At 39.5% G+C, this 26,469-nt stretch overlaps 2 protein-coding genes across 5 annotated transcripts in view; one reads left to right on the forward strand and one right to left on the reverse strand.

The window, feature by feature from the left end:
* The window catches only part of LOC309691615 (E3 ubiquitin-protein ligase SH3RF3-like), a 108,660-nt gene extending 95,506 nt beyond the window's left edge, over positions 1-13,154 (forward strand). For 2 of the 4 annotated variants that reach the window (XM_082509416.1, XM_082509415.1), the window contains 2 exons: positions 5,214-5,572; positions 7,914-13,154. In XM_082509416.1, the coding sequence (XP_082365542.1) occupies positions 5,214-5,572; positions 7,914-8,082 (528 nt within the window). In that variant the 3' untranslated portion in view covers positions 8,083-13,154. Of the gene's footprint in view, positions 1-5,213; positions 5,573-7,909 lie in introns of all 4 variants that reach the window. The other 2 variants (XM_082509413.1, XM_082509414.1) reach the window with 2 other exon arrangements.
* Positions 13,155-15,903: 2,749 nt separating this feature from the next.
* On the reverse strand, positions 15,904-26,085 carry septin10 (septin 10). Its single transcript, XM_082508865.1, has 10 exons — positions 25,921-26,085; positions 24,879-24,993; positions 24,158-24,353; positions 23,854-24,040; positions 20,220-20,381; positions 19,837-19,933; positions 18,538-18,706; positions 18,319-18,451; positions 17,780-17,958; positions 15,904-17,000 (listed from the first exon to the last, which is right to left on the reverse strand). The coding sequence occupies exons 1-10, from the start codon at positions 25,948-25,950 to the stop codon at positions 16,985-16,987; spliced, it is 1,284 nt and encodes a 427-aa protein (XP_082364991.1). The 5' UTR covers positions 25,951-26,085; the 3' UTR covers positions 15,904-16,984.
* Positions 26,086-26,469: the final 384 nt, after the last annotated feature.

The raw sequence follows: 26,469 nt of genomic DNA on the forward strand, positions 1-26,469 counted from the left end.
ACGCCGGACACTGAAATGCATTTGTACACCACTTCCAAGAGGCCTGCCCTCACAGGCCAACCGCCAAGAAAAAGGCTGTCAGAAGTGATTGCATGAAGTCTGAAAATGCCTTGAAACACTTTGGAGATTGATTGTAAATAAGTCTCACATTTAGCTGTATAGTGGTGTCATTAAATCATGTTGGAACCTTGATCCTTATACCCAGAGGCTCTTTTGTCCTTAAAGCGACAGCTATGACTAGGGAAAACAAGGACACCAAACTAAATAAGATATATGAATATGAAGGAGATGTTCATTCTTAAAATTTCCTGATTAATCTTTCTCAATTTTACTTCTTTTTTTAAACCTAAGCAGAGTGTTGAGCGTGGGTGAATAAAATGGCAGAGTAATTAGCTCTGTGGGTGGACAGAAAGTGGCATCCAGTGCATTACTTCTATCAACCCCGATCTCCATGGTGCCTACTTTTAGAAGTGAAGTTAAAAACACTGCGACTTTAACACAGCTTTCTCACATTTAAAGTGTAGCACAAGTTCACTCACACACGGGCATCAACGGTATTTATTTACATACTGTGCAAATCACAGACTGGACGGCAGAGTCACAAGCGATTAAATGCGAGTAGCTGCTGCCCCCTCGTGGTTCGTTTTGGAAGAACACCAGGGGCTCGACACACTCGTGCAAACGCACACACAGATGAGCGCACACACTCGCAGGAGGCAGATTAAGCCTTTAAGCCAGCAGATGAAAGAAGAGAGGGAGTGATTATTCACTTTTTGTGCCATTTCACTCCCGCCTCCCTCCCTCTATCTCTATGCCTGAACCTCTCTGTTCTCTCTATCCTGCCCCCTGTATTTCTTTCCCACCCACTGTTGACCTTCTTCTTTTTCTCCCTCTTCTCTACCTCTTTCCCATTCTGACTTCTTTTCCTTTTTTCCTCCATCCTTCCATTCTTCTTCTATCTCTTTAATCTTTATTTTTTCCCCCTCGCTCTCCCAAATTAGATTCCAGACAATCTGCATTTGCATGAAAAGGAAGAAAACCTGTGTTGCCAAAGCCGTGCAACATCTTATGCGTGTTATACCATGCCAGAGTACACTCGAGACAGCTGTATGTTATCCAGACAGTGAGCACTTTTATTTTTAAAGAAGGCTGGGAAATAAAGAAAGGTGAGCAGTATTTTTTTAGGCATCTAACAAGAAAAAAACATATGTCTTTATTTAGAGGAATGCACATCCCTAAAGCGCTGCTTCTCTGAGTGTAGGAGCAGGTTATGCGGTTCATTTTCTGCAGTGGGTCTGCTGAGTCAAAGTGTTTTACAGCCTCCCCTAATGCTTTCCCAAGCACTTTTTTCTAACCATCCCACCTCCATAATAAGTTTGGTCATTAGGACTGAATTATTATTGGTCTCCTTTTTTGTTTTGCTTCATTTTATCAGTTATTTTAATACAGTTATCATCAAAACACTCAATCATCACTAATGGAATTTGGTTGTCCAAGATGTAATAATTGAATTTATCTGAGGGCTGCAATTCGGGATTATTTGCAATTTTGACCACAGCAAATGTTCCTGGTGTGGACCTCCTGGTCGATGGGGCCGTTCTTATGTGGAGTTTGCGTGTTCTCATTGGGCCTGCGTTATTCCCACAAGGCCTCTGCAGATGCATGTTACTTTAACTGGTGATTCTAAGTTGGCCATAAATGTGGATGTTAGAGGTGGTCTGAAAATACGTCTAGGGTATACACCACCTTTTTTTTTAGCCTTTTTTTGCTAATGATAGCCCCCTTTGACCCTAGGTTGAATAAGCTGTTGTGTAGATGAATACTCTGCTGGTTGTTTTCAGAGTTAATGGATTCAATTTCAGAAACTCCAGTTAGACAGCAGTTTTAAAGGTTAGCATGTTCGACCCTGTTTAGATTTAAGTTTAAACAATGACATGCTCTACACGTTTGCTTTCACGAAAGGAACAGAGTTTAATTTACAGACTGTCACAGGAAGCCATTTACACCTGAACAAATGATCTTTTTAAACTGTCCAAATTAAGTTATTGACCAGCCAAAGTAGGTGTATTTCATGCAGGAAACAAACAAGCCAAGATGAACAAAGTTTTGACATAAGTGCCTTTTTAACTAGTATTTTTGCTTGTTCGTTTCTTTGCTTGAGCACACATTTCAATGCAGTTTTGTGCTCATTAGTTATAATTAGTAAGAAGAAGTAATCCTCCCGAAAGTGTTGTGTTCTGGCTATTTCTCTGTGACAGATCATTACTCTTATCGCCCTCCATATTTAATGACGGCTTCTAGTTTTCACAACTTCATGCAGAACAGGCAGGTTTTCCGTCAAGCCTGGTTCAGTAGACGACAGTATTGTAAAGCCATCTGCAAAGGCTTGCAAATTTACTGTGACAGCTGGGCAGAACTATCACAAGGGCCAGTGAGCAGAATTCAGATATATAGACAGCGATATCTTAAATTTCAATTACATGGAAGAAGTGTAGTCTCCCTAAGGAAACATGATTAGTTTGGTTTCTCTGTTTTTGTTTGTCTGCTTGTTAGCAGGATTTGCTCTGGATCTCAAACTGTTTTAGCAATTTTTGGGATGACTCTTTTTTTAACATTTGTTCATTATTCTGCATTGAAAGATGGTAGAGTTGGACATATGTTCACAGATCGTCTTCTTCTTCTTATCCAAGGACTCAGTTCATGTCCTTTGTCAAGTAAATTTTTAGTTTTACTTATTCCAGTCTGGAACTGCTCTTGTTTCTGATGCCATTACAGCTTATTGTTAATATCGTTATTATTATGTCAAGGTTCAGTTCAATTTCAGTAACAGGCTACACAATAGCTAATCAGCTGTATACTATAGCATGCTCAATAGCTTATGTAGAGTCCAGAGAAATCATTTGAGTTGGAATAAAAGTGATGAAAAATAACTCGAAACCTCATGAATAACTTTTTGAAAAAGTGACTTTTTTCTTAGAATTGAATTTCAATGTCGCTTTTTTTTTGTAGTTTCAGTTTAACGACAAAGAACACGTCTTTGTGTGATTCACTGTCAAAAGTGAGAGTACTGAAAGCAATAAACAGAGTCAAGAAAGGAGGTCAAAAGCTAAACCTTTGGTGTTTCATAATTTTAAACAGTTAAAAGGTATTACGCATATAATTAGAAGAATGTAGCACGATACTAGAGAGAAGTGGCACCTTATACATTTTGTATGTGTAAGTTAGAGTTTTCATATACCGGTTTGTAGAAGATATTAAACCTTTTAAAATTAGCTTGAATTCTCATTTTTGAATTCAGTGTTAGAAAAAAAAAGGTGTAGGTATAGCCCAAGCAAGTAAATGCCAGATTAATACATACATACATACATATATATACACATATATATATATATATATATATATATATATATATATATATATATATATATATATATATATATATATATATATATATATAGATATAGATATATAGATAGATATCTATAGATATGTAGATATATATATAGATATACATATATATATAGATATATGTATACGTAGAAAGATCTGATGATAGATCTAGCAACCAAAATAGGTGAGACAGAGGTAGAGCCAATGTGAATTCTCTGTGTGCGTCTCCAAAACAGCTGAAATCATGCTCAGACATGCTTACTATTGATTCGTGTCATCATGATTAAGGGTGTGAAATCACAGCAAGCTGTATGAGCTGAATGGACAATATTGCCAAGCACGTCCATGATCAATCACAGTGAAGCCTGTATGAAAAGGCATGAATCTGCCTTCACAGACACCATTAAGAAACGCTTGCTCTATAATCAATACACCATAGTCAGCTGCATGTGTAATCAGCTTGAAGACCACATACCCAACCACTTTCCTCAGTTAGCACTCAGTGTAACACGGGCATTCACACTGTGAACACAGATTTCTTAACAATCTCACATATCCACTGGTTCCTTCTTTCTAAGTCATGAGTGTAAGGCATGCTAATGCAGGAAAGAAGACTCGAGCTGCGTTTTCAATGTATTCCAGACTTACACAAAATACTTCATAGTGATTAATAAAGAAAAAATTAACAGTAATATTAGTTAACTAAGAACAATGGTAGTTTTACTTTTGGTTTGCTGTCACTGGGACACCTGTAAAACTGTCAATCATAGCTTGGTAGACTGGTACAGTTGTGCTCAGAAGTTACACTCATCATGGGTCTGAATGCCGTGGTCATTTGAGGCTTTTAATCATTTCTTTGAACTGTTTTTTTCCCAGGGGGGAATAATTGTAGATCATACAGCTTTGATTACTTTGAAAAACAAGAATTTTGGGGCACAATTTTTTATTTATTATGGATATTATCTAATCTAGATAGGGTAAAAGGTATACATAGAGGTTCAAATATATACATACATGCTCTTAAATCTTTTAATAAGCAGTGCTGAAGATTTTACAATGTGTGTTAACTTGACAAGATCAAGGCCTATTAACTTTGGTTGTTTCACCACTTTGCTAAAGTCCGGAAGAAGATCCAGATTGTTACCCTCAGATGAGATGACGTTGGTTAGGATGCTGACGGACAACCCAGGAACCACAAAGGCTCAAGCCTGCCATGACTGGGAGACTGCTGGTGTATGAATATATTTGAGCCTGTGGAGTGGATCCAAAATAGTTACATTTAAACTTTAAAGTTACAAGTTGTATGCTGTACAATCATTCCTCTTTGGAAAAAGAATGGTTCAAAGAATTCATTAAAAGCCACGACATTCATGCCCAAGTAAACATGTATCTAAACTTTTGACCACACTTTAGTTACACTAAATATTGTAATTGGAATATTTTGATAGATACTCTTCTTTCCTTTCCAACATAAGAGGCAGCAAAGCAGTATGCATAAAAATATTTAATGTGTTGTAAATCATACCTGAAATTTTCTGACACTTGTAAAGCTTGCGTTGTTTTGCCATCGCTATTGTTTTCTGTATTTCTCCATGTTATAATGTATTTGTTATTTAGTTATAGGAAACAAACAATACCCTCCTGACCTGTTTTTTTACAACATCACTTTTATTAGTTTCTTATCAAGAAAGGCCTTCCGAAATATACCTTTATATAGAAAAACGATGACCCTTACTAGCTCTGAGTTATTTGTTTTCTTGTTCCTCCCTTATTCTATCCCTCCATCCTCCCCTGCATCTTTTTCTTCATGCCTCTGCATTCAGAAGGAGAGGAAAGCAGGAGGTTTATTAAAACTCTTATCGGGCGCCGCAGCAAAGAAGAAACCTCGCTCACCCCCATCCTCCCCACCCACCCATGACCCCACTGGTCAAGGCGCCGTGGCTACCGACCCCGTGCACCACCATCACCACCACGCCCGCTCAGGTTCCTGTCCGATGGCGTCGCAAGGACGAGCCGGTTCCTGTCCAATCGAGAGCGACATGGCGGGGGCAATTGGGCTGGAGCCTCTGCACAGAAAGTCCGGTTCCCTGGATACCAACTTCCCCATGTCACCCCCGGCAACACGTGCTGGCAATGCTCTGATGGTCCTCCGACCTGAACCCAAACCCCTGTCCAGAGAGAGGTGGGCACACAGACACATGAAAACACACACGCGCACACTTAAATAGTCTGTACACAACAGGTGGATTTAGCCACCTGCTGTTACGAGCTTAACATTTGTATGTTTGAGAGAGTGGTTTGGATTGGATGTTTGGATGAGAGGTGGAGTAAAAAATTGTCAGTCAATAAAAGTAAGCCTGGTTCTCAAGCTGAATCCATAGTTTGTATAGACACAGACATCAAAAACTCTGCAGAAGACACCAATACCACCAACTTGATTGAGAGAGGGATCAAGTAACAGGCAGATGCTCAAACTCTTTGAGCGCCTGTCACTTAAAGCAGCCACATGGCCAAAATTCACAACCTCTGCAGTTTTCATGAAAAGGAATATTGGCTCTAAAGACAAAACCCTTTTTTTTTTGTGCCAGAATATGTTAAATTCTGCTGTGTATCCGGGCATTTTAACATGTGGGTTATTTGGTTTTAATGCCAGCCTTCAAGGAGTGTTTGGCACTTCCATGTTGGCTTTATTTTCCAGCCCCAGAGGTTGCCGCTTGATAAACACAGATAAACAAACACGCTTGCAGGCCGAGGTGATGCTTTTATGAACTTGGCTCAAGCACGAGTTTATTGTCACTGTGCAGAACAAGGCTGCAGGCGATGCAATATTCCTCAAACAAATCCGTTATATTGTTTCTCTCCAGAGTGATTAAAAAGTTAGACAAGGTAATATTTGGATATGTGCGAGCGCAGAACACTGACAATATCGTAAATACTGCGAGTAAACGAACATTCTGACCAGCTGGAAATGACAGCAAATATTTTCTGACAAGTTTAAGCAATTTTGGCATCAAATCTTGTGAGAGTGTGGGATAATAAACCATAAGCAGACAATGGATGAAAACAAAGCTGGGAGCCTCTCCAGAGGTGCCTTCATGACCAGTTGGTGCTGCATTCCCACAAAGAGATATGTAATACCGGGTTTCTCTTGAGGTGGTAGTTTTTTGTTATATATGCTGCCATCTATGTTAGTTGTTCTACACTTACTGCGATATGTGAGCTTAAGTGTTGATAAGAACACATCGCAATACTATGGTGAAACACAGACAGTGTTAGGAGTGTTACCTGTGAAATAGAAGAGGTTACAAAACACTGGTTACCTTCTTAGCTAAATTGCATCGCTTATTGCATTTCTATGTTATTTACAACACTAAAGTAATGTAACTAAACTTTTGATTACTTTAATAAGCAAAGGTTTTAAGCAATAAAACGGTGTCCTCTACAGACTGAAAATGTTTCCTTAGGTTTGACATCAAGCATTTCAGTGCTCAAAGCATAAATAAATGAGCTCTACTCTCTATAGCAATGTTGACTTCAAGAGGAAAGTGTTGAATTTCCAGCAATTTCACTGAAAGACGCTCTCGTCTGACCGGATAGCCACTTGCCTGGCGTGGTCGACTGTTTTCAGGCATGGCAGACTCAGATTGCTTACAGTAATGTGCATTGATTTGACTGGCAGGCAAGAGGTGTATAAGAGAGCCAAAGCCTGTGTACACATAGACAGCTCCCTGTAAGCCATCCTACTCATGAAAACATTCATTCTTTTTCTTTCCCATGAACACACACTAACACACACTTTGTGCCTCCTTAGAAAAAACCTGTAAATGCTGGAACGCACTTAAAGACTCCTCAGCTGGACGTTGAGGGGGAATAATGCATTTAGCATGAAATTATCACTGTCAGCAGGATGCTGGTGTAATGGGAACGCTGGTTATCACAGAATGATGCTTATTCTGTTTGTGCGAAGAAAAAAGCAGAGAAGGAAAACAAATCTCGTCCCCTGTGTTTGACAGCATTACACCAAAACATCAGCGCTATGGTTATCACAACAACTTATCACGCACTTACAAAAACATCATTCACTGGGGAAGATTTAACGGGACTGTGGAATTAATCTCTGGTTCTCAAAAAAAAGAAACAGTTTAATTTATAGGTAAAATGTTTGATTTTTTTTTTCTTGTAACAAGAAGCGACTCATCAGTCACTCAAAAGAGCTGCTATTTTGCACCTGTGTGTGAAACTGTAGATTATATTAGAGGGTGAGGGCATTGTCAAAATATAAAAAATTAAGTTTATTCCAGTGACTAACTACTCATCTAAATTGTAACATTTATACTCACTGACAATTTGCTAGTATCTGGTTGGCCCCCTTTTGCCTTCAGAATTTATGTTCTTTGCATAGATTCAATAAGGAGCTGGAAACATTGCTCAGAGATTTTGATCATTTGGCTGATATCATTTAGTTAGGAGGATCGTCCCAGCATGCGATCTTGACTTTGCTACTCTGTGTTTCCGTGAGGCAGGTATCGTGTGGTGGTTCCGTACCCACCCCAGAGCGAGGCAGAGATCGAGCTGCGGGAGGGAGACGTGGTGTTCGTCCATAAGAAGAGGGACGACGGCTGGTACAAAGGCACTCTGCAGAGGACGGGTCAGACCGGCCTGTTTCCAGGCAGCTTTGTCGAGAGCTTCTGAACTGCAAAAAGTGGACGAATGAATGCACACATTGTTCCTGTTACTGAGTCATAAAACACATGAACACACACACAAAATCCAAGGTTGGGCTGATATTAGGTTCCCCAGATTTATCTTTGTTTTATTGGATTAAAGCTCAACAAGGCCTTAAGAGGCGGCTAACCTTGAAAACAAAGGAGATTTTTTTGTTATTTATATTTGCCAAGTAATCTGTTTGGAATTAAAATGTTTTTGATTCTATTGGAAAATATCATTCAGAATGAGAATACTTTATAATCCATAAAGAAATTATATTATTAATTATTAATTATTGGTGTTGGCTATAGTAATCCATATCAGTCCAACGTATCTACACACACAAACACATATACACACTGATAATGTACAAGAAAGCTCGTCCCTGCCTCGACCAGCTCAGCCACACAGGAAGCAGGGCAGCTTTTCCCATTATCCGCCCAGTGTTGGGTCAGAGGGGCTCCATCAGACTCGGTTTCCCGACCCGTGATGTTGACTACTGAAGGCACGCAGACTGAAAGAGCACAGAAAGACGAACCCTGCCTCCTAATTCTCCTCCTCGGCATCATCCACCAGCAAACACTAGCTCAAAAAAGCATTAGCTTTGCTTTTCCTCTGAGACCTCAGAACTTAAATTCGGGTGCTTTCTTTGTCTGAGAAGTGAGAACATACAGCCAGGTGATGAGGAAGCACATAAGCCTACACTCCAGAATCATTGTAAGCACATCTCTGTGTCGAATCTACGACCAGTATGTTTCTTTTCAACCCGATATATTATTTGTTAACGATGCATGTAGCATTATCACATTTTTAAAAAATGTTGAAATAGATATTTTATGTTGCCGTGCTGTCTGTCACAGGATTTGTAATTTAAAAGCCAGTGTCACAGAAAGTCTAAATTAGGTCATTAATTTTTCTATTTCTATATCATAACATAATGGTGAACCGCTTATTTTTATTCAAGTTTTTTTTTTTATTACATCTGATTTAAACAGACCCCATCAGTTGGATTAAGCTGAATTGTTGAATGTAAAAAGGAACACAAAGTCACACCAAAACTCCTTTAAAGAATTCATTTGTATTTATAATGCTGTTTTTGAACTTCTGTATGAGTTTAGAAACAAAAGAAATGCACTTGGTAATATTTGATACAACCTTCCAGAATATCTACATTTACAGTATTTTACTAATGTACAGTATTTACTTGACAAAGGGGATTTCCACTGCTGCTTGTGACATACTTGTTTTAAGCGCAAATGTGATTTTTCTTTAAGAAAGCACAAATTTCTTTGGTGGGGTGAAATGACTAAAAAAAATTTTTCAGATGTCAGCTTGAAATGTAAAAAAAACAAAGCTTCCATTATTGACAGTTCTCATCAAATAAGTACAAAGATTGCGAAGAGTATTTCCTCTTCCTCAGCTTTTTCCTCGACAGTTTTTTATCTATTCTGAGACAACGTTGCCAAACCAAAACTGCACAGACTCGATGCTCGTGAAAGAATAGCTGAGAGGGGAAACTCAGAGGACACAAACTTTCATCATGCAACTGCCAGAATTGACTTTGTTACTCAGATCGTGTCAAATAATTTTGTTCTGCTTTAGTGAAAGTGTAGTCTGTCTGCTTCTGTGATTCTTTCGTATCCAGAGTTTAGATGCAGGCTTGCCTGGTTTACGTTCTGCCACAACCACCTACCTGTTTTTCTGCTTGTGGAGACAAAAGCACAGCAACACTCAGAGCCTGACTCACTCGCTGTGTGTGCGGCGGTACATCAGAGATAAAGAGGCGGTCAAAGAGCACAGGTACAGGGCACGAGGCACTTCCTCACCTATTTTTTTAAACGAGGCAGAGTTAAACACACAGGCGAGGGTTGTTCATTGGCTGACTGCTTAGATTTCTAATTGGCTCTAACCTGATCCTAAGCACAGAGCCTTTATGGCTTAAGCACTGTTGAGTCTCCTTCCTACATCCATGTTATGTGGGAAGAAAAATACACTGCTCACAAAAAAATTCATTCATTAAGGGAACATTTGATCATCACAGTACAGACTAAAGTAAATAAAATATCAGGGACGTCATGCTGTACAGTTAGGAAGCACAAACCATTGTGAATCAGTTTCACCTGCTTTGGTTCAGGTTCACACTGAGCACATGTGAAAGATGTGAAAGAGCATGAAGATGCCGTAGCAAACTTTATGATGCCACCAAGAGCTGACATGCCGATTCTGGTGTAGTCTGCTGATGCCAGTCAGTGATGTGCTGGGAGACACAGCAGAGGGATATACTACAAAGTTCAACAAAGCCAGGCTTTCTTTGCTTTAGCTTAATTCCATAAAACCCAAACAATTACAGAGCTCTGAAACTTTCAAATAGATACAATTAAACATCAAAGTTACGTATCAGTTTTAAGCCATCCTTGCTAAATTGTGTCAAAGTGTCATGATGGATGATCACGTACAGACATGCCATAACGTTGAGTCTGCTCATCTGGATGGAAATTGCTTTAGTTTGTCAGCAGAACAAAGTAAAAGTAATTTTATTGATTGGTGTGTGTTCTGCGCTCTTTAGCTGCAGTTCCAGAAGTCTAAAAGAGAGTTAAGAGCAGATTCGTGTGAAGTATAACAACATTTATAGATTTTCTGCATCACCAAATGAATAAATGTATCATGCCAATGCCCAGTTTGCACTGCTGAACCTTTAACGCTCTGATTCATTCATGATGTTAACAGCTTGCGCACGTAATACATATTCACCCTGCAGACAATTTACATTCCGCTTAAAACATGCTGTAAATAAAAGAATCAGCAAGAAAGTGGAGCTCCCGGTCAATTTTAAACCAAAACTCTGAACATAACCTGACCCTGACCACTTTATGTGATCAGCACAAGTTACCACGGTGATTTAGTCAGGAGACACAGAAAACTCCCTTTGTAGTATAACCTGCTAGTATCGTCACATGCTGCCAGTAGTGAGAAGGACACTAGACAGAATAAAAACTACTGAAAAATGAGTAAGGAGGAATGAGGAGAGAGGAATGGTCTGTGGCCACCACCTTTAAATCCTTTAATAATTCCTGTAATTCCCTTTGTGGTGGGCTGTCTTGCTGTCACTTTCATGTGCACCACAATGGTTCCTCGTGCTTCCTACCTGCACAGATTGATGTCCCTGAAGTCGAACTGACATTGTGCTATATTTTGTTGATCAAATGAGCAGTGTAGATACAAAAAGGTATCTACACTGCTCTGAGAATCTTTATTTATAGAGCACTTTTTTGAACATGCATACAATTTTAGCTAATTTAAAGAACATCCACAAGATAAATGGCACAAAACTTGTCGCATTTTGGTCTTTTTTTTTTCTTCCTCAGAGAGGAAACTCTACAAACTCTAGAGGACAAAATGTTTGGAAGCTACTGTCACGTGTTTTCCACAAATTATCAGACCGAATGATCAAATCTGAGACCTTCCAGCGAAATCAGTGGATACTTGAAGAAAAAAGCACATAACATAAACAGATGCTAAATCAGACTACAACGTCGAATTCGCTAGAAACCATTTTTTTCCCTCCCGGATACTTTTGATGCTGTGAGATACTTGTGCTTTCTGAACAGTAGGCATATAATTTTGAAAAACAAGCAAAAGAAATATACTGGACTCTAAATTAAAGTTTTTTCCAACACATACAGACTAGGGCTAGGCTGTTTTCCGTTAACATTACTTATATGAAGAAGCTCGCTTCAATTCTTAACACGTTTAATGTTTAACTGGTCGTTTTTGTCTATGTGATGTTATTTTATACAAGTGTACCAGACTATGATCTTTGTATGTGTTTCAGTGGGGCGTTTGGGGTCAGTCGATTAAAAGTGCCAGTTTATTTACCTTGAAAAAAACAAAAGGGAAAGTAAACGCCAAATTTTTTGATATTGTGATGGGAAACTTCAATCTGAACATATCTACATTGGCCTTCAAAACCTGTCAGTCAAACCCCAGTGCCTACAAATGTCAATACACACGCAAACACAAGTATACGCTCTTACTTTTCCTTCTAGGTAGATCAGTGCCCTCTTTCCCTCTTTGTTTTGTTTGTATCAGTGTGATAAGTTTGCTGTTTGCTTTTCAATCCGCACAAAGACGGAAATCCAGCGGATCCCAGAACAGTTTCCGAAGAAACACTGAGCAAAGTTTGGATCTGTTTGGATGCCCGCTAAACTGAGGACTTTAATTTCTATAGAGTCAAACTTAAGCACAAGTCCTTGTTTGCCCGGTTTGTTCTTTTTTTTTTTTTTTTTTTTCTTTGGGGTGGGTGATGTGAGGAGAAAGCGTTTACAAGAGTCAAAAAGTCAGGAATAAAACCACTGCACGGTGGTCACTTTACGCAAAATAACTTGAACCGCTGGTTTTTGCAAACTGTCTTCATGTGTTTTGATTACGTGATGTAAGCTTGTCGTTTGCCTCAGCTTCCTGGTTGTGGAAAATGTGAACAGGCTTTGAACAGCAGCGGTAGCTCCCACTGGACGCGAACACATCGTTGGATTTTGTATGACGCTCCTGTTTCGATTGAGCTTGTTTCAGATTATGAATTTGAAATAATAATAGTTAATTTTGGTTTGTCCTTCCAGGAAGCCTGAGCTGTGTCACCCTGCCATCTTGACTTAGATGTTGGCCATATTTGTTCCTATGGATACTTGGGTGTTTGTGTGTGTGATGAGAGAGGTTGGGAGGAGGCATCTGTATGTAGCTCTTTACATAAAAAAGAAACTTTATTAAAAAAAATAAATTAAAAAAAACAGTTCGGTGGAGCATGGATACTCATGCCTCTCCAGGAAAGAGTCCAGCAGAGCAGTGAGAGAAACAGAGGGACGAAAAAAAGTATATATATTATTCTATATTGTGCAGAATATTTATAGGCCTTTTGTGCCATTGAAGTCATGCTCTGTGCTGGCCACGCCCAGCGCTCTCTACCATGTGATCATTATACATCGTCTTGTACTGATGACCCGTGGTTGATTTGTTTTTTCATGTCAAGTGCATTTTTCGCAATAAATGCCTTTGTTTTAAAACAGCTGTTCAGTGTGTTTTTTTCTCTACATGTTGCCTGCAGCTTTATGATTATCATGAAAGAGGAAGTGGCAGAATCAATTCACATTTATGTGCTCCTGGTACAAAAACAAGGACATTACCTGTATAGCCCATTAAGATTTCACAGCTGGCCATTAGAGAATCCATCCTGGAGAGTCATATTGTATCTTGCTATAATTATAATTATCTTGTGAAAAGCTGTGGGAGCAACACTCCAGGTATGGTTGTCGGCGTATCATTAGTGAAGTGTGTGAAGTGAAGAGGTGTTTAGGAATAAAGGAGACGTTCTTCCTCTTTTATCCTTCCCCCCCATTGTCTCTTTGACTCATTCTCAAATCTCTATCTTCCTCCTTTCTTATCTTCTTCCTCTTGGCCTCTAAAAGCCAACGCTGGCGTGGATGAGGTGTGTAATTGGTAAATTTCAGAGCGTCAGCGGCACTCCCCTTAAATGACAACCCTATCTTTCCACGAGTCGAGCCTGTCTCCAGCGATCACCCCCATTTGCATTTAGAGTGACTGGCAAAAGGTGACAGGGGTGTGTACGGGAATGTCTGCATGTGCGAGTGCAGGTGTATGACAGCTATCTTAGCTGTAAACCCAGTCATAAAAAACTCGACTCTAACACTCAAACTGCTGCGTTTAAAGCAGAGAGAGGGAATGCTGCACTTTTTTCTTTGATTTTTCAGATTTCTGCAGTGCACAGATTGTGTTCTTCCAGGAAAACTGGGTGAAATCACTTCCCACCTGGGAGCTGAATCTCCTAGAGAGCAGCTGAAGGTGTCTGTATATACACACACACACACACACGTGCCCATTCTCCAGTTTTCCTGGGTGAAATGGTTCTCCTCTAGGTATCCACTTCTCAGCTTATTATACCAGTGAGGTGCTGCAGGCTCCTGCAAGGAATCGATCAGCATTCCTCTGCTATACGCCAGAGCTGTCTTTCCACCTGTCTGTGTGCCAGCTCCAGAGTCGCACTAAGGGAAAGAGGGCTGTAGGGTAAGACACTGCAGGGAACAAGTCCTTTATCAGGCAATATAGGGCACTCCCTTTGTGTGTGTGTGTTCGTGTTCAGATATAGCAAGTGGTGGGTAGGGGAGATGTTAAGCTGCTGTTACCTACTAAATCTTACTCTAAAGCAAAGGGAGAGCTTCTTCCACTTATCTTCTGAGAAAAGGAAAACGAAATGTAGACATTAACATTTCTTCTAACTGAACCACACAGATGGAGGCATTTTCTTTTCTTTTAGAATTAGAATAGAATTCAACTTTATTGTCATTGCACATGCACAGGTACAGGGCAACGAAATGCAGTTTGCATCCATCCAGAAGTGCTTTAGTGATATAGATATATTACAATATATATTAGCAATAATATAGATATGTGAGTATATTACAGAAATGGGTCTATTATGGTATGTTATAATGTACACGGTATGAAGTATGTTGTGAATATTCTATAACTATAAGTATGTACAGGCTGTAGTGAGTACAAGCTATGTACAGGATATGAACGGGATATAAATATGAAAAACTATACAGAATATGAAATAAATAACTTTACAGAATCTGGGATATACAGCTATACAGAAATGGGAACTATGCAAGTTGTAAACAGTTGTAGGATTAAAGATTATCGAATGTACAGAATGATTATTTACACAGAGCTATACAGTAGTGCAGTTAAGATAAGTGAGGGTGTAGATAGTTTCTACAGAGGCTATATAAAGTGCTAGTGGTTGTGAGTGGTGGTTCAGTCCATGTTATTATTGTGTGTTTGAGGGTACAGTTGTCCATTGTGGGTGTGTGTATGTTCAGTCCATGTGTTAACGTGGGTCAGATGTCAGGAGGCAGAGTTCAGGAGTCTGACAGCTGTGGGGAAGAAGCTGTTCCGGTACCTGGTGGTCTTAGTCCGGAGGCTCCTGTGGCGCCTCCCAGAGGGCAGGAGGGTGAAGAGTCCATGTGATGGGTGACTGGGGTCTTTGATGATTTTCCCAGCCCTTTTCAGACACCGCTTCCTGTAGATGTCTTTTATGGCAGGAAGTGGTGCTCCGGCGATGCGCTGGGCAGTTTTCACGACCCTCTGCAACGCCTTCCGGTCCGAGGCAGAGCAGTTCCCGTACCAGACTGTTATACAGTTGGTCAGGATGCTCTCGATGGTGCAGCGATAGAAGTTCACCAGGGTGTCTGAGGACAGGTGGTTCTTCCTCAGAGTCCTCAAGAAGAAGAGGCGCTGGTGAGCCTTCTTGACCAGCTTGGAGCAGTTGGTCGTCCAGGTGAGATCCTCGGAGATGTGGGTACGGTATAAAAGAAAACGTTCAAATGCCTTAAAAGTGTTATTCCAGTGATTAGATGTGGTGTCAGCAACCAACAATAAAACTTTAGTGAGGCAAAAACAGGCCTCGCTAAAGAAATGCTTTCCCCCAAATACAGTGTATAATGTCAGACCAACAGTACATTTAATAGTGTAATAATCTCCACAATTCGATATCCTGGGGGAATTCCTTGGCAGGACTGCAATGATGCCATTAAACATGGACATAACATTTCAGTTTGTAGCTCTTCCACTGTCAAATCTTTGAAGCCAGTGCAAACAGACTGTGGGTACGGTTAAATCAGTCCTCATTCATTACATCACAGTCTGAACCTCACGCTGTACCAGTAGATGGTACCAGTAGATGTGTTGCCTATAAACATCCCAGCCTTTAATGAAGTAGACAAACACAATCCATCATCATAAAAATACAAAGATTTATTTAGAAAGAAGAAAAGCTCCCATATAATACTGTTTATTCCTTAAATATAAGTGTAGTACAAATGTGTCTCAGGCAAGCATTTATCCAGTAGGCATCGATGTGTTTCCCTGGATGTGATCACAAACTGGATAACGTAGTTTTTAGGTTTAATACAGATAAGGCACCTTTAACTAGTGTAAATACAGTAAGTTTTTTTTTTTTTTTAATCATTGAAACCAGCAGCGGTTTATGCTGGAGTATTGCTGAGAAAGGGTTTCACACAGTTAAAAAGTCCGAAAAGCGATGAACAGAAATATGTAGAATACAGTCTTCAGAGAAATACAATTCTCCCTCAAACAGCGACTCGGTGTGATGCATTTTTTCCCCGTGAGTCAGCTCTTCTCATACAGACAGGACTGCAAGCGTCAACGGTTTGTGTCAATATATAAAAAAATAAAATAAAAATGAAAATAAGAGAGCAAGTAAAACAAAAAATATATGTATAAAAATACACAGTAACATGTACCTAATCCCAAACCAAGCCTCTGTTTTACCCTCCTCAGAAAACCGTTTAACTGTAAACCTCGGCAGAGAAGTGAAACACTCTGAACCAATTTGTTCCCTTTGGAACAACCGCAAGAGAACGTGTGAGGTTCCTAACAGTGTTTTTGGGGTTTTTTTTTTAGTTAATGCTAGTATGTTCAGATTGAAGATTTAGAGCATCAAGGTGGTGTACCAAACAAAGAGAATATAAAAAACTAGAAAGAAACAGGGAAATATAATATCCTGTGACACTTCTGACAACTCTTAATGACAGAAACACTAGACAAACCTGTAAAAATGGTGATGGATTATTACATACGGTGCTGACAAGCTGAAAGTGAATTGTACCTCACAGGAACCACTTCACTGCTAGAAAGATAAAAAATTAAATACATGATTCATTTTAAAACCCATTTTGGACTTTGTTGAACTGATTTATGTGGGCGGTTTCTTTAGTGTTACAACTGGCCACAGGGGTGTGGAAAGGGTGTGGGGTATAATGTCACCGGTTTTGCTGGTCACAACTGAGAATCTTCACATGAAACCAGAACTGAAAAAAAGAACAAGAGAGAGACATATGAGCAACTTACAGAATTTCCCGTTTGCAGTTAATCAGTGACAATAACTTAAACATCTTACATGTGCACAGATCTTAAACATCCTCATTAGTTATCAGATTTGATACCCTTGAGTTCAATGAGTATGTCTTCATCTGCACTGTCTCTTAGAGAACAAGTAATTAATGACCTGTGCAGGGGTGCTTACTCACAATATGATATTATGATTATATATGTATAAAGGAACACTTTTTAATCAAAGTATAGCATCACACCAGGTAAACTTCTGGGGTATTGATCTGGCCAGTTAAGGAGCAGAGGTGTTTATGAAATTAACAACAGGAGCACTAAGAGGCAACAATAGCTCCTTTTCCATTATTACCTACTCAGATCGACTTTTCAGGGGTTTTCCATTAGGTCATAGTACCTGGTACCAGATACTAAAATAGTACCTGACCAGCCGGGGTTCCAAGCAATCTGAGCAGGTATTAAAAATATGACATCTACAGACTGCATGCCACGATTGGCTGGTCAGTGGCATCACTCGAGGAGTCATGAGTTTTTTGATAACTTCACAAAAATCAACTGTAATTTTAAGCCATCATTTTTTCTTTGGTTTGATGAATTCAGCCGTCTGTATGTTGATAATTTTCATTTCCAAAAAACAATGTGGAATCTATTTATTCCTAACACATTACTCAGATGTCCAGTATGACTCGCCCCCCAGTATTCCATAAAAGCACAGGCATTGGTATTTGCAGAATTCTCTTACTTCTTCCGGTCTTTGTCCTTCTTGCCATTGGCAGTGAGGCTCTGGGCCTGCAGGAGTTGGGCAGCAGCTTTTCTCTTGCCGAAGGAGCTTAGGTCGTCATCAAGAAGCCGCTTCTTCTCCTCCAAAGCAGCTTTCTCTTCTGCATGGAGGCGCTTGAGCTGCTCAAAACGACTCTGGAGCTGAAAGAATGAGATGTGACAACACATGTTCATTACATAATACTTACTTTCACACGTCGAACAAATTGAATGTAAAAGTGTAGAAAGGTAGACTGATTGGGTGAAAACAAAACATCAGTGAATTTTTTTTTATAATAGAGCATAAAACTGAAAGCGGAATATAAATAAATGACTTCTTTAATGGGGAAAAATGGAAAAGCTGACTTTATTTTTCCAATAGGAAACACTTTACTTTAATCTCTTCAGCTGATGCGAGATTTTATTTGTCTATTAAATATAAAGAATAGGAAACTCGGGGCAAAAAGCACATTGCTTAAGGTGTGTTGTGAGGACATCAGTTTGCATGTATGCACTGTATACCTCTCTTTCAGCCTCCTTTAGTTCCGCTTCCTTGTCCTTTACCCTCTGCACAAACATCTGCCTCATTTCATCCTCCCTCTTCTGCAGCTCCACCAGAAACTCCTGACGCTTTGCCTCATACGTCTGCTGCAAACTGCAACACACATAACTCAGCTGTAAGTCATATGCCCGTGCATTTTCTCATTTTGTGGATGTATGCATGGGTTTGTGACGTCATACCTGACAGGTTTGCACTCTGAGTCTGTGTCTTTGAAACCAAGCTCTTCAAGCTTGCAGCGTCTGTAAAGCTCGTAATGCCGAGTGTGGGTCTGCTCTCTCAGGTCTTCCATATTTACGCATATGAGCATCTCCCTCAGCTTAACAAAGTCGCAGTGATTCTCATTTTCCACTGACACACACACATCAAAGAAATCAAAGGGTTATTCTTCATAATAAAATACATTCTAAACTTCAAGTTAAAAAAAAAAAAAAAATAGTTTCAAGTAGTGCTGGGCGATATGACGATATATATCGCCTGGACGATAGAAAAGTGTCTATCGTGCATTTGTCTTCTATAGTTTCTATCGTTCCTAACCTAATTGTATAAATTATTACATAAAATTTATCATTAAATAGCCTGTTGCAAATATATTAGTGTTGTCTTGTCACTATACATACTCTAACTTTATGCACAAGAAAATAAAGTATAAAAAAAAAAAATTATATTTTTCGTAAAGAAACTCCGTCTTGTGGTTTTGCGACATGGTGCTGCTTTATGTGCACCCGGATAAACGATGGACGCGCGACAGGTTGCAGTTTCATGCCCGGACATGCAACAGGCAGAGACAGCTACACAGCACCCCAAGAAGAAGCACTTTTACCGAAAAGAGGGGGTACGTCTGTGATTTGGTTACATTTCGGGTTCAACAGCACCGACAGAGCGGAAGACGCCCATTTGCAAGCTATGCCATAAAACTATTCCCGCGCCTGATGGCAACACAACAAATCTCTTCTATCACCTACAGAAGGTCCAAGAAAAAGAATACTCAAGAACCCAGAAAACCCGAGCTAAACCAAGTTGTGAAACAATGGGAGCAAGCTGGAAAAAGAAGAACTATAGCCAGCTGAAGATACAGCAGTCTTTCGCACAATGAGAAAACGTCCCAGGGCCATAAACAAATCACAGTAGCCGCTGTTTTCATTTGATACATTGATATTGCTGCACTAAAATGTTTGTTTCTTATTTGTAACAGTTCTGTTAAATGTCTTTTCAAATTAAAATTGGAGAAAAGTGAGCAATGAAATTTGTCAAACTTTCCAGAGAATAACTGGAAACAAGGTAAAATTGTCGTATATCGTGATATATATCATTATCGTGATATAAAATAATTGATTTGTGATAAATATTTTTTCCATATCGCCCAGCACTAGTTTCAAGCATGACACAAAGTGTAGCCAGTGAAAACCACAGTAAAGGAAAATGTTAAGGTGAACTGCCAAAGCTTTAAAGAAATCCATAAACAGAGTAATTCATCCTACCTTGCACTACACCCCATGGATACTGGCGAGCTTTCACCATCTTGTTTCCAACAGCAACTTCCTCTGTGCTGCCTACTACAGCAAATGGCAAATGACCCTTAAAGAAAAAAAAAAAAATCATATACAAGACGGATTCATGCATCTGAAGCAAAAGACACAGCTTGGAAAAATACTTTAACTAAAGCTGTTGTAGATCAAACGCCTACACTAATATTCTCACTTAAAATCACAGATTCCTTTTACACCTCAGAAATGTTTCCTTTGACAAAACAAAACACACACGGTGTGTGTCTGAAATTTGAATTATATGTTTCGAACATTTCTGCCAGTAAAAACATTCACCTAAACCTGTATCTGAGAAAAGTCTGTGTGTGTTTCCTTACATTCATTGTAGTGTTGACTTTGGCCACTGTCTCATCATCCAGTGGGAACTGGTATATCTGGACACCATTGCTGACCAGCTCACTCATGATCTTGATCTTGAACTTGTGCAGTTCACTCTTGCTGATTGTGTCGGCCTTGGCAATCACTGGAATGATATTCACCTACAGACAGATGTGATAAATGTTCATGATAAGCATAGTGACAGTATTTTTTACAAATACATGCCAGCTACAGAAAATAACTTTTCATGCCATCTGTGAAATAAAATAATAATAATAATTAAAAACAAAATGATAATCTGATAATCCAGTTTACCATCAAACATATTTTCACCATGTCTTTGTTATGATGGAGTCACACTTTAGCTTCCATTTTCATAGTCAGACCTTCATCTCCATTAACATCCAATGCCTCAAATGCACAAAATTATAAATCCACTAAAGAATGCAAGGCCGCACTGATATCAGTAGCTTGATATGGTTCAATGACACTGAGAACTAAGACATGCAAACCACTGCATTTCCCCTCAGTATGCTAAAGGACATTTATATACAGATAAATACTGAAAAATATAAAATAGAAACAAATAAATGTATTTTCATCACAGCTATCACATTAATTTAGAGACTTTTATTCTCAATAAGAACTAAATACCATGACAGCAACTACTGTTGTCTTTAAGCTGCATGTAGACAATATATAAAATTCAAAACACTAAATTCACAAAGTTATCTTCAATAAAAAGAGCAACTCCTGATATCACAGGCATCCACTAATTGAGCTAAAACAAGTTGTTTTCACAGCACAGCATACCGTGAAAGTACATGTAGACACATTAGACTGGTAATCAGACTGGTAACAGTATCACTCAACAAGAACGGGAACTGTATTTGTTGTCTCTCTCTTTATCAGAAATTCTTTCTCCTAAAACTATTTTTTGCTAAGTGTTATAAAAACCATGTTTTCTGAATGTCATTTCTGGCCCAGCAGTTCACCACGCTGTCCCACATTCCTGTCTGTCTGTCACGTTGTCAAACCAAACTGGGACCTGGAATGACTTGTTGTCATTGGGCGAGCTTCTGGGGCCAGACCACACACACCCATACACACATACAGAATACACACACACTGACCCCAGCAGAGAAGTCTTAAGAGATCTGATCCAACAACTGTCTGAGTGACTGTCTGTCTGTCACTGCTGCAGATTGAACAATTGGCTCTTTCTGTGTGGTTCTGTACACTGACACAGAAGGACAACTCGAGTGTGTGTGCGTGAGGTGATTACAGCATTCCAGTGCTGCTTCTATCCCTTTCACACGCAAATCCAGGGTTACCAACACTCCAGAGCAGCGAAACCACACAAACACACAAAAAGCACAAAGTTGCTACACACAGGGAGCATGGGAAACTCTCTAACCATTTCAAGAGGAATGGATAGAAGGGGGTTCAGTTAGTTGGACAGTGAACCTCTCCCAGCAGTCAGACATAAAAACAACCTCAGTAGCAACTTATACAGAAACTCCCACCATCTCTCCCACACACAACCACATATAATCTGTCTTCATGTTAAATGTTTTCACACTGTATTCCTACTAAAGAAGCACTAAAAGAAGGCACCTTTTGCAGTTGTCGCTTCCAAGTTTGAAATTTATCTCCTGCAAATGCATCATGAACGCATCATTAATCTCCTGTTATCCCTGTAGTTCACTGAAGACAAAGCTATCAAAGTTAAGCCAGCCTTCATCTTCATCCACAGACAGTACAAAAGATGGATGTAACCACAGTGACATCAGCCAGTGGTTTGTGAAATCCTGTTCTAAGCTGAACAGCGTTTGCCATCACCTCCTTGGTCTTTTGAAACTGCGTGTAATAAGAGGAGGATCTGAAACTGAACATATCCTCCATAATTCTCTTGACCAGATTTTTAACTTTTGTTTTTATTATTCAGGATTACCTAAAAATAACAATAAGGTGTTTTACTGAGGTCACAAAGAAAGGAAGTTGAGGGTGGTTTTCAGATAACCTTTTATAAATTCTTTTTTGGAACCACAGTTATTATCCACTGGCGGCCATAAAACGTTTACGGCACTTCAGCATTGGCCTGATTTTTCAGAGTATCTTTTATAATGTTCAATTCGTCATCTTTAGCTCCAAACTAAATGCGGAGATTACAATGCTTTTAGTATATGGTCTACATCATATTCTATTTTTTACTACTCATCTCCACACAACAATTCTTGTCATTGTCTTACCCTTTTAACTGTAATGAAATGGTGCCTTACAGAATGTCTACTGCATTATTGCCCCTTTCCTCATTGGTAATCACTGGCCTGTTGTGGACCGAGGGCAGTGGTCCAGGTCAGGTAGACAACTTAAGCCTGGTTTATGGTCAACGCACACCAAATGCAACGTCACCACAGCCCCGGCATTGTTTATATTGGCACCTGGAGCAAACCAGCTCAGTTCAGACTTCTCCTGAATGACAGGTTTTCTCCTGAATTCAGCACAGGGCGATCGTGGCTCAAGAGTTGGCAGTTCGTCTTGTAATCGGAAGGTTGCCGGTTCGAGCCCTGGCTCCGGCAGTCTCGGTCGTTGTGTCCTTGGGCAAGACACTTCCCCCGTTGCCTACTGGTGGTGGTCAGAGGGCCCGGTGGCGCCAGTGTCCAGCAGCCTCACCTCTGTCAGTGCGCCCCAGGGCAGCTGTGGCTACAATGTAGCTTGCCATCACCAGTGTGTGAATGGGTGGATGACTAAATGTAGTGTGAAGCGCTGTGGGGTCCTTAGGGACTAAGTAAAGCGCTATACAAATACAGGCCATTTACCATTTAAAAAAAAATCTTGGCATTAGTGCTGGCATAAGAGTAGAAAAGTCAAAACAAGAAGACATGAAAAGCAAGTTGGTTTGGTTTTTTCCTCCAAAACGTATAATCTCTTCAAACCATCTGTATATTCCGGGAATCTTAGCTTCTGTTCTGATATTTACTTAAATGGTAGTTAAAAACCAACATGATCATAGATTTGTGTGTCAGGTCGAAAAGGGAATCGAAAAGGGAAACGACAAGCCCAAACTACACCACAGCATGGCGCATGCCAATAGTTGTGACGTCAGTTTTGGTGAATGCTGCTGTTTGCAAAAGTAACAATTGTGAGCACAAACTAGGTTTGAAGGTATGTTGTGACATACACATCAACACACCTGACTCTCCTCAGATCAAATACCAAACATGCCCTTTTAATTACGTTTTAACCTTTGGAGTACATCATCATTCCCCAATGAACAAGTGTAACATATCTAGATGCCAACGCCAATTATATTCTTGTGCTGCAATAATACATTTCAAATGTGAGCCGCCTGACTGAAATGTTGCTGGGCTAGATTTTTTTTTAAACTTAAGCCTGCTATTAACTATGCTACTTAGTAGCACTGCAACCACAGACACAGGTAAGTTTCGCCATCAATTACACAAAATGCGTGAAACAACTTGACTTGCTACTTTTTCTACTTCAAACATAAAGAAAACAACTTTAAAACTGACAGATTTTCTTAAGTATTACATTACAGTGACACTGAGAAATACAACACATTTATTATACCCTCTGACATGCAGAAGACACTGTGGTCCTTTCTCCTACCTTGCTGTCTAATTTCTTCATGGTGACCAAATCAAGGGATTTGAGTGAATGGCCTGAGGGGGAAATGAAGTAAAGGCAGGCATGGACTCGTGAGTCATGGTAGTTGTGAAGAGAACGCTTGATTTTTAGCTCCTCCTGGAGATAACTCTCAAATTGCCTGTCAATGTAGTCCACCACAGGTTGGTAGCTAAAAGACATACATAAAGTGATCATCAGTAACTGGCAAGTTCACAACGACAGTAAAATCACTTCACGGCAGTCGCAATCCTCCAACATTAATAACCTACTCAGCTCTTCCCCGTACCTCTCTTGTTTATTCATCTGGTCTCCAAAGCCAACTGTGTTGACCACAGTGAGACGTAGTCTGACGTTGCTCTCCTGCAGGTCATATGTTTGAGCCCGGAGCTTCACCTGAGGTTCAAAGTGGGATGACTCAAAGTTCTCAAAGTTGGTATTAAATAGCGTGTCCATCAGTGTAGACTTGCCTATACCCGTCTCACCTAGGGGCACAAAAGAGACGTATGATGCAATCTTTAGTAACTAAACTTGAAACAGAAACTTTTCAGTACAATTTTATTGTAACTATAACTGCCAGAAAGTCAGATTTATCCAGCAATGCAACTGTGGTCACAATTAATTCTAGCTAAGTGTGCAGGAGCTTTAACATCAGGAATGCCTGACTAAGAGCTGCAAACTGAGATCATTAACTGAATGTTTGTATGCAAAATAAAATTTAGCAATGCATTTCTATTACTATTTAATGACAGACAATCTACCTACGTTTTATAAAGGCAATAAAACTTTCTGAGAGAGTCTATGTTCTGTTATTCCTGTCAATTTGTTCAACAAAAATGTCCACTACTCCTGTCTAAATGACATGACAAATAATAAAAAAAAATGTCTTAATTTTTTCCCACATACCAAAAAAATTTTTTTTTAATTAGCTCATCATCAACAGCAAAAAGAAACTCTGCATACATTATGCAGAGTTTCATCTATGTATCTATGTGTGAGCGACACAGTACCGATGCAGAGAATATTAAAGCAGAAGCCCTGGCAGATGGACTTGTTGACAAGCTGGTCAGGAAGGCTGTCAAAGCCCACATGGCCAGCAAGAGACAAGGACCGGACTCCTTTATCCTGTGGAATAAATTTGACAGGAAAAGCTGGGTTGTAACATTATGATGCTTTTTTCCCTCTCTTATTTCACAAAATATTGCACTTACAAACAAACAGAATCACATAATGCACCGAGTAGTCTAGTCCAGCCAAGATGTTTACGTATTTTTGTCTTTATTCTTTGCCTGATTAGATAAATCTGGTTTTTAAAGCCTGTGTGTGGGCCAAAGAGGCACAAAAGCGGTTAGAAGACGTTAAATAGGACAATAAGATAAATCCACCTAACTTCCAAAAGCCTGAGATAACTTTAAATATCACCGTCGTCCACTTTGTCAGACCTTCTCCAGTCTAAATTAATGAAACTTCCCGAGTGTAGGTGGTCAGCAGCACTGATTTAGATATGCTATGACTAAGAACCTTTAATAACTCTGTGGGCGGTGCTGTGCTTTATTTCTGAATCCTTGTCATTGCTGGAGGTCGAAACGCCAACTTTCATTCAGATTTGTGAGGGCTAATAATCAATGATATTTGTGTCACAAAGCTCCCGCAACGTACAAATACATCTTGCGGCAGGCACGAATTGCACACATATTTTCAAAAGCTTATCACGGAGCTAACGTTAACGATTCTATGAAACTAATGTAGCACTGCTAGTGTAGCCTTAGCCAGCTAGCGCCCTCTCAGCCGTTTACCGTAGTGAAAGGCATAACCGGGGATCTTTTTTAAAAAAAAGGTTCAGTGCTTGTGTTGATAGCACATCATACATATGTTGTCGAGTTTTAAACTTTGCCCCGTTTAAACATGAATGTTTTCCATAAGTGTAATAACTGAAAGTTTTCAGGCTAGGAGCTAACTTAACGATAGCCTCGGACACTCCCTGCTCAACTGTCTAGAAAGAAGTTTATTGTCGACAACACAGAGTAAAAAAAAATTAAAAAAAATACTAACCGGCTGCCGCGCAACATCCGAAGAAGCCATAACTTAAGATGGGTCGTAAACAGATTCAGAAATAACTTTAAAAAAATAAAAATTAGAAAAGGATCGACTTCTTTCTCAAAGAATCTCGCTCAATATCGCCCTACTGCTGTCGACAACTGGACAGACGACACCATTAAACACAATGTAGTAATGGGACGATTTTTAAATTTTCTTTATATCGACAGTAATGCAAGTTATGGCAAATTTTGCGGAGGCTCCAATATTTAAATGTTCTACAGCATGTAATTTACAAAAATAAAAGATAAGATAGCGCTGAAAAGCAAGAAAAACTTAATGCAGTAATAAAATCGCCCCCCTTTTCTAATAATGGTACAGCGCAATTTAATTTTCCCAGTGCTTACTTTGGGGACTGTTTGCACCGACAAAACATTAAAATGTATGAAATTAGATTTTTTTGAGGTGTGATTATTATAATAAAATAACGAAATGAAAAATCATTATATATATCATATTCATTTAAAACTGTTCCATATAGGATCTGCTGTGTATAGCTATGGG

Source organism: Aulonocara stuartgranti (assembly GCF_965226115.1).
Source record: "Aulonocara stuartgranti genome assembly, chromosome: 16".
In the NCBI taxonomy this organism is placed as follows: Eukaryota; Metazoa; Chordata; class Actinopteri; order Cichliformes; family Cichlidae; genus Aulonocara; species Aulonocara stuartgranti.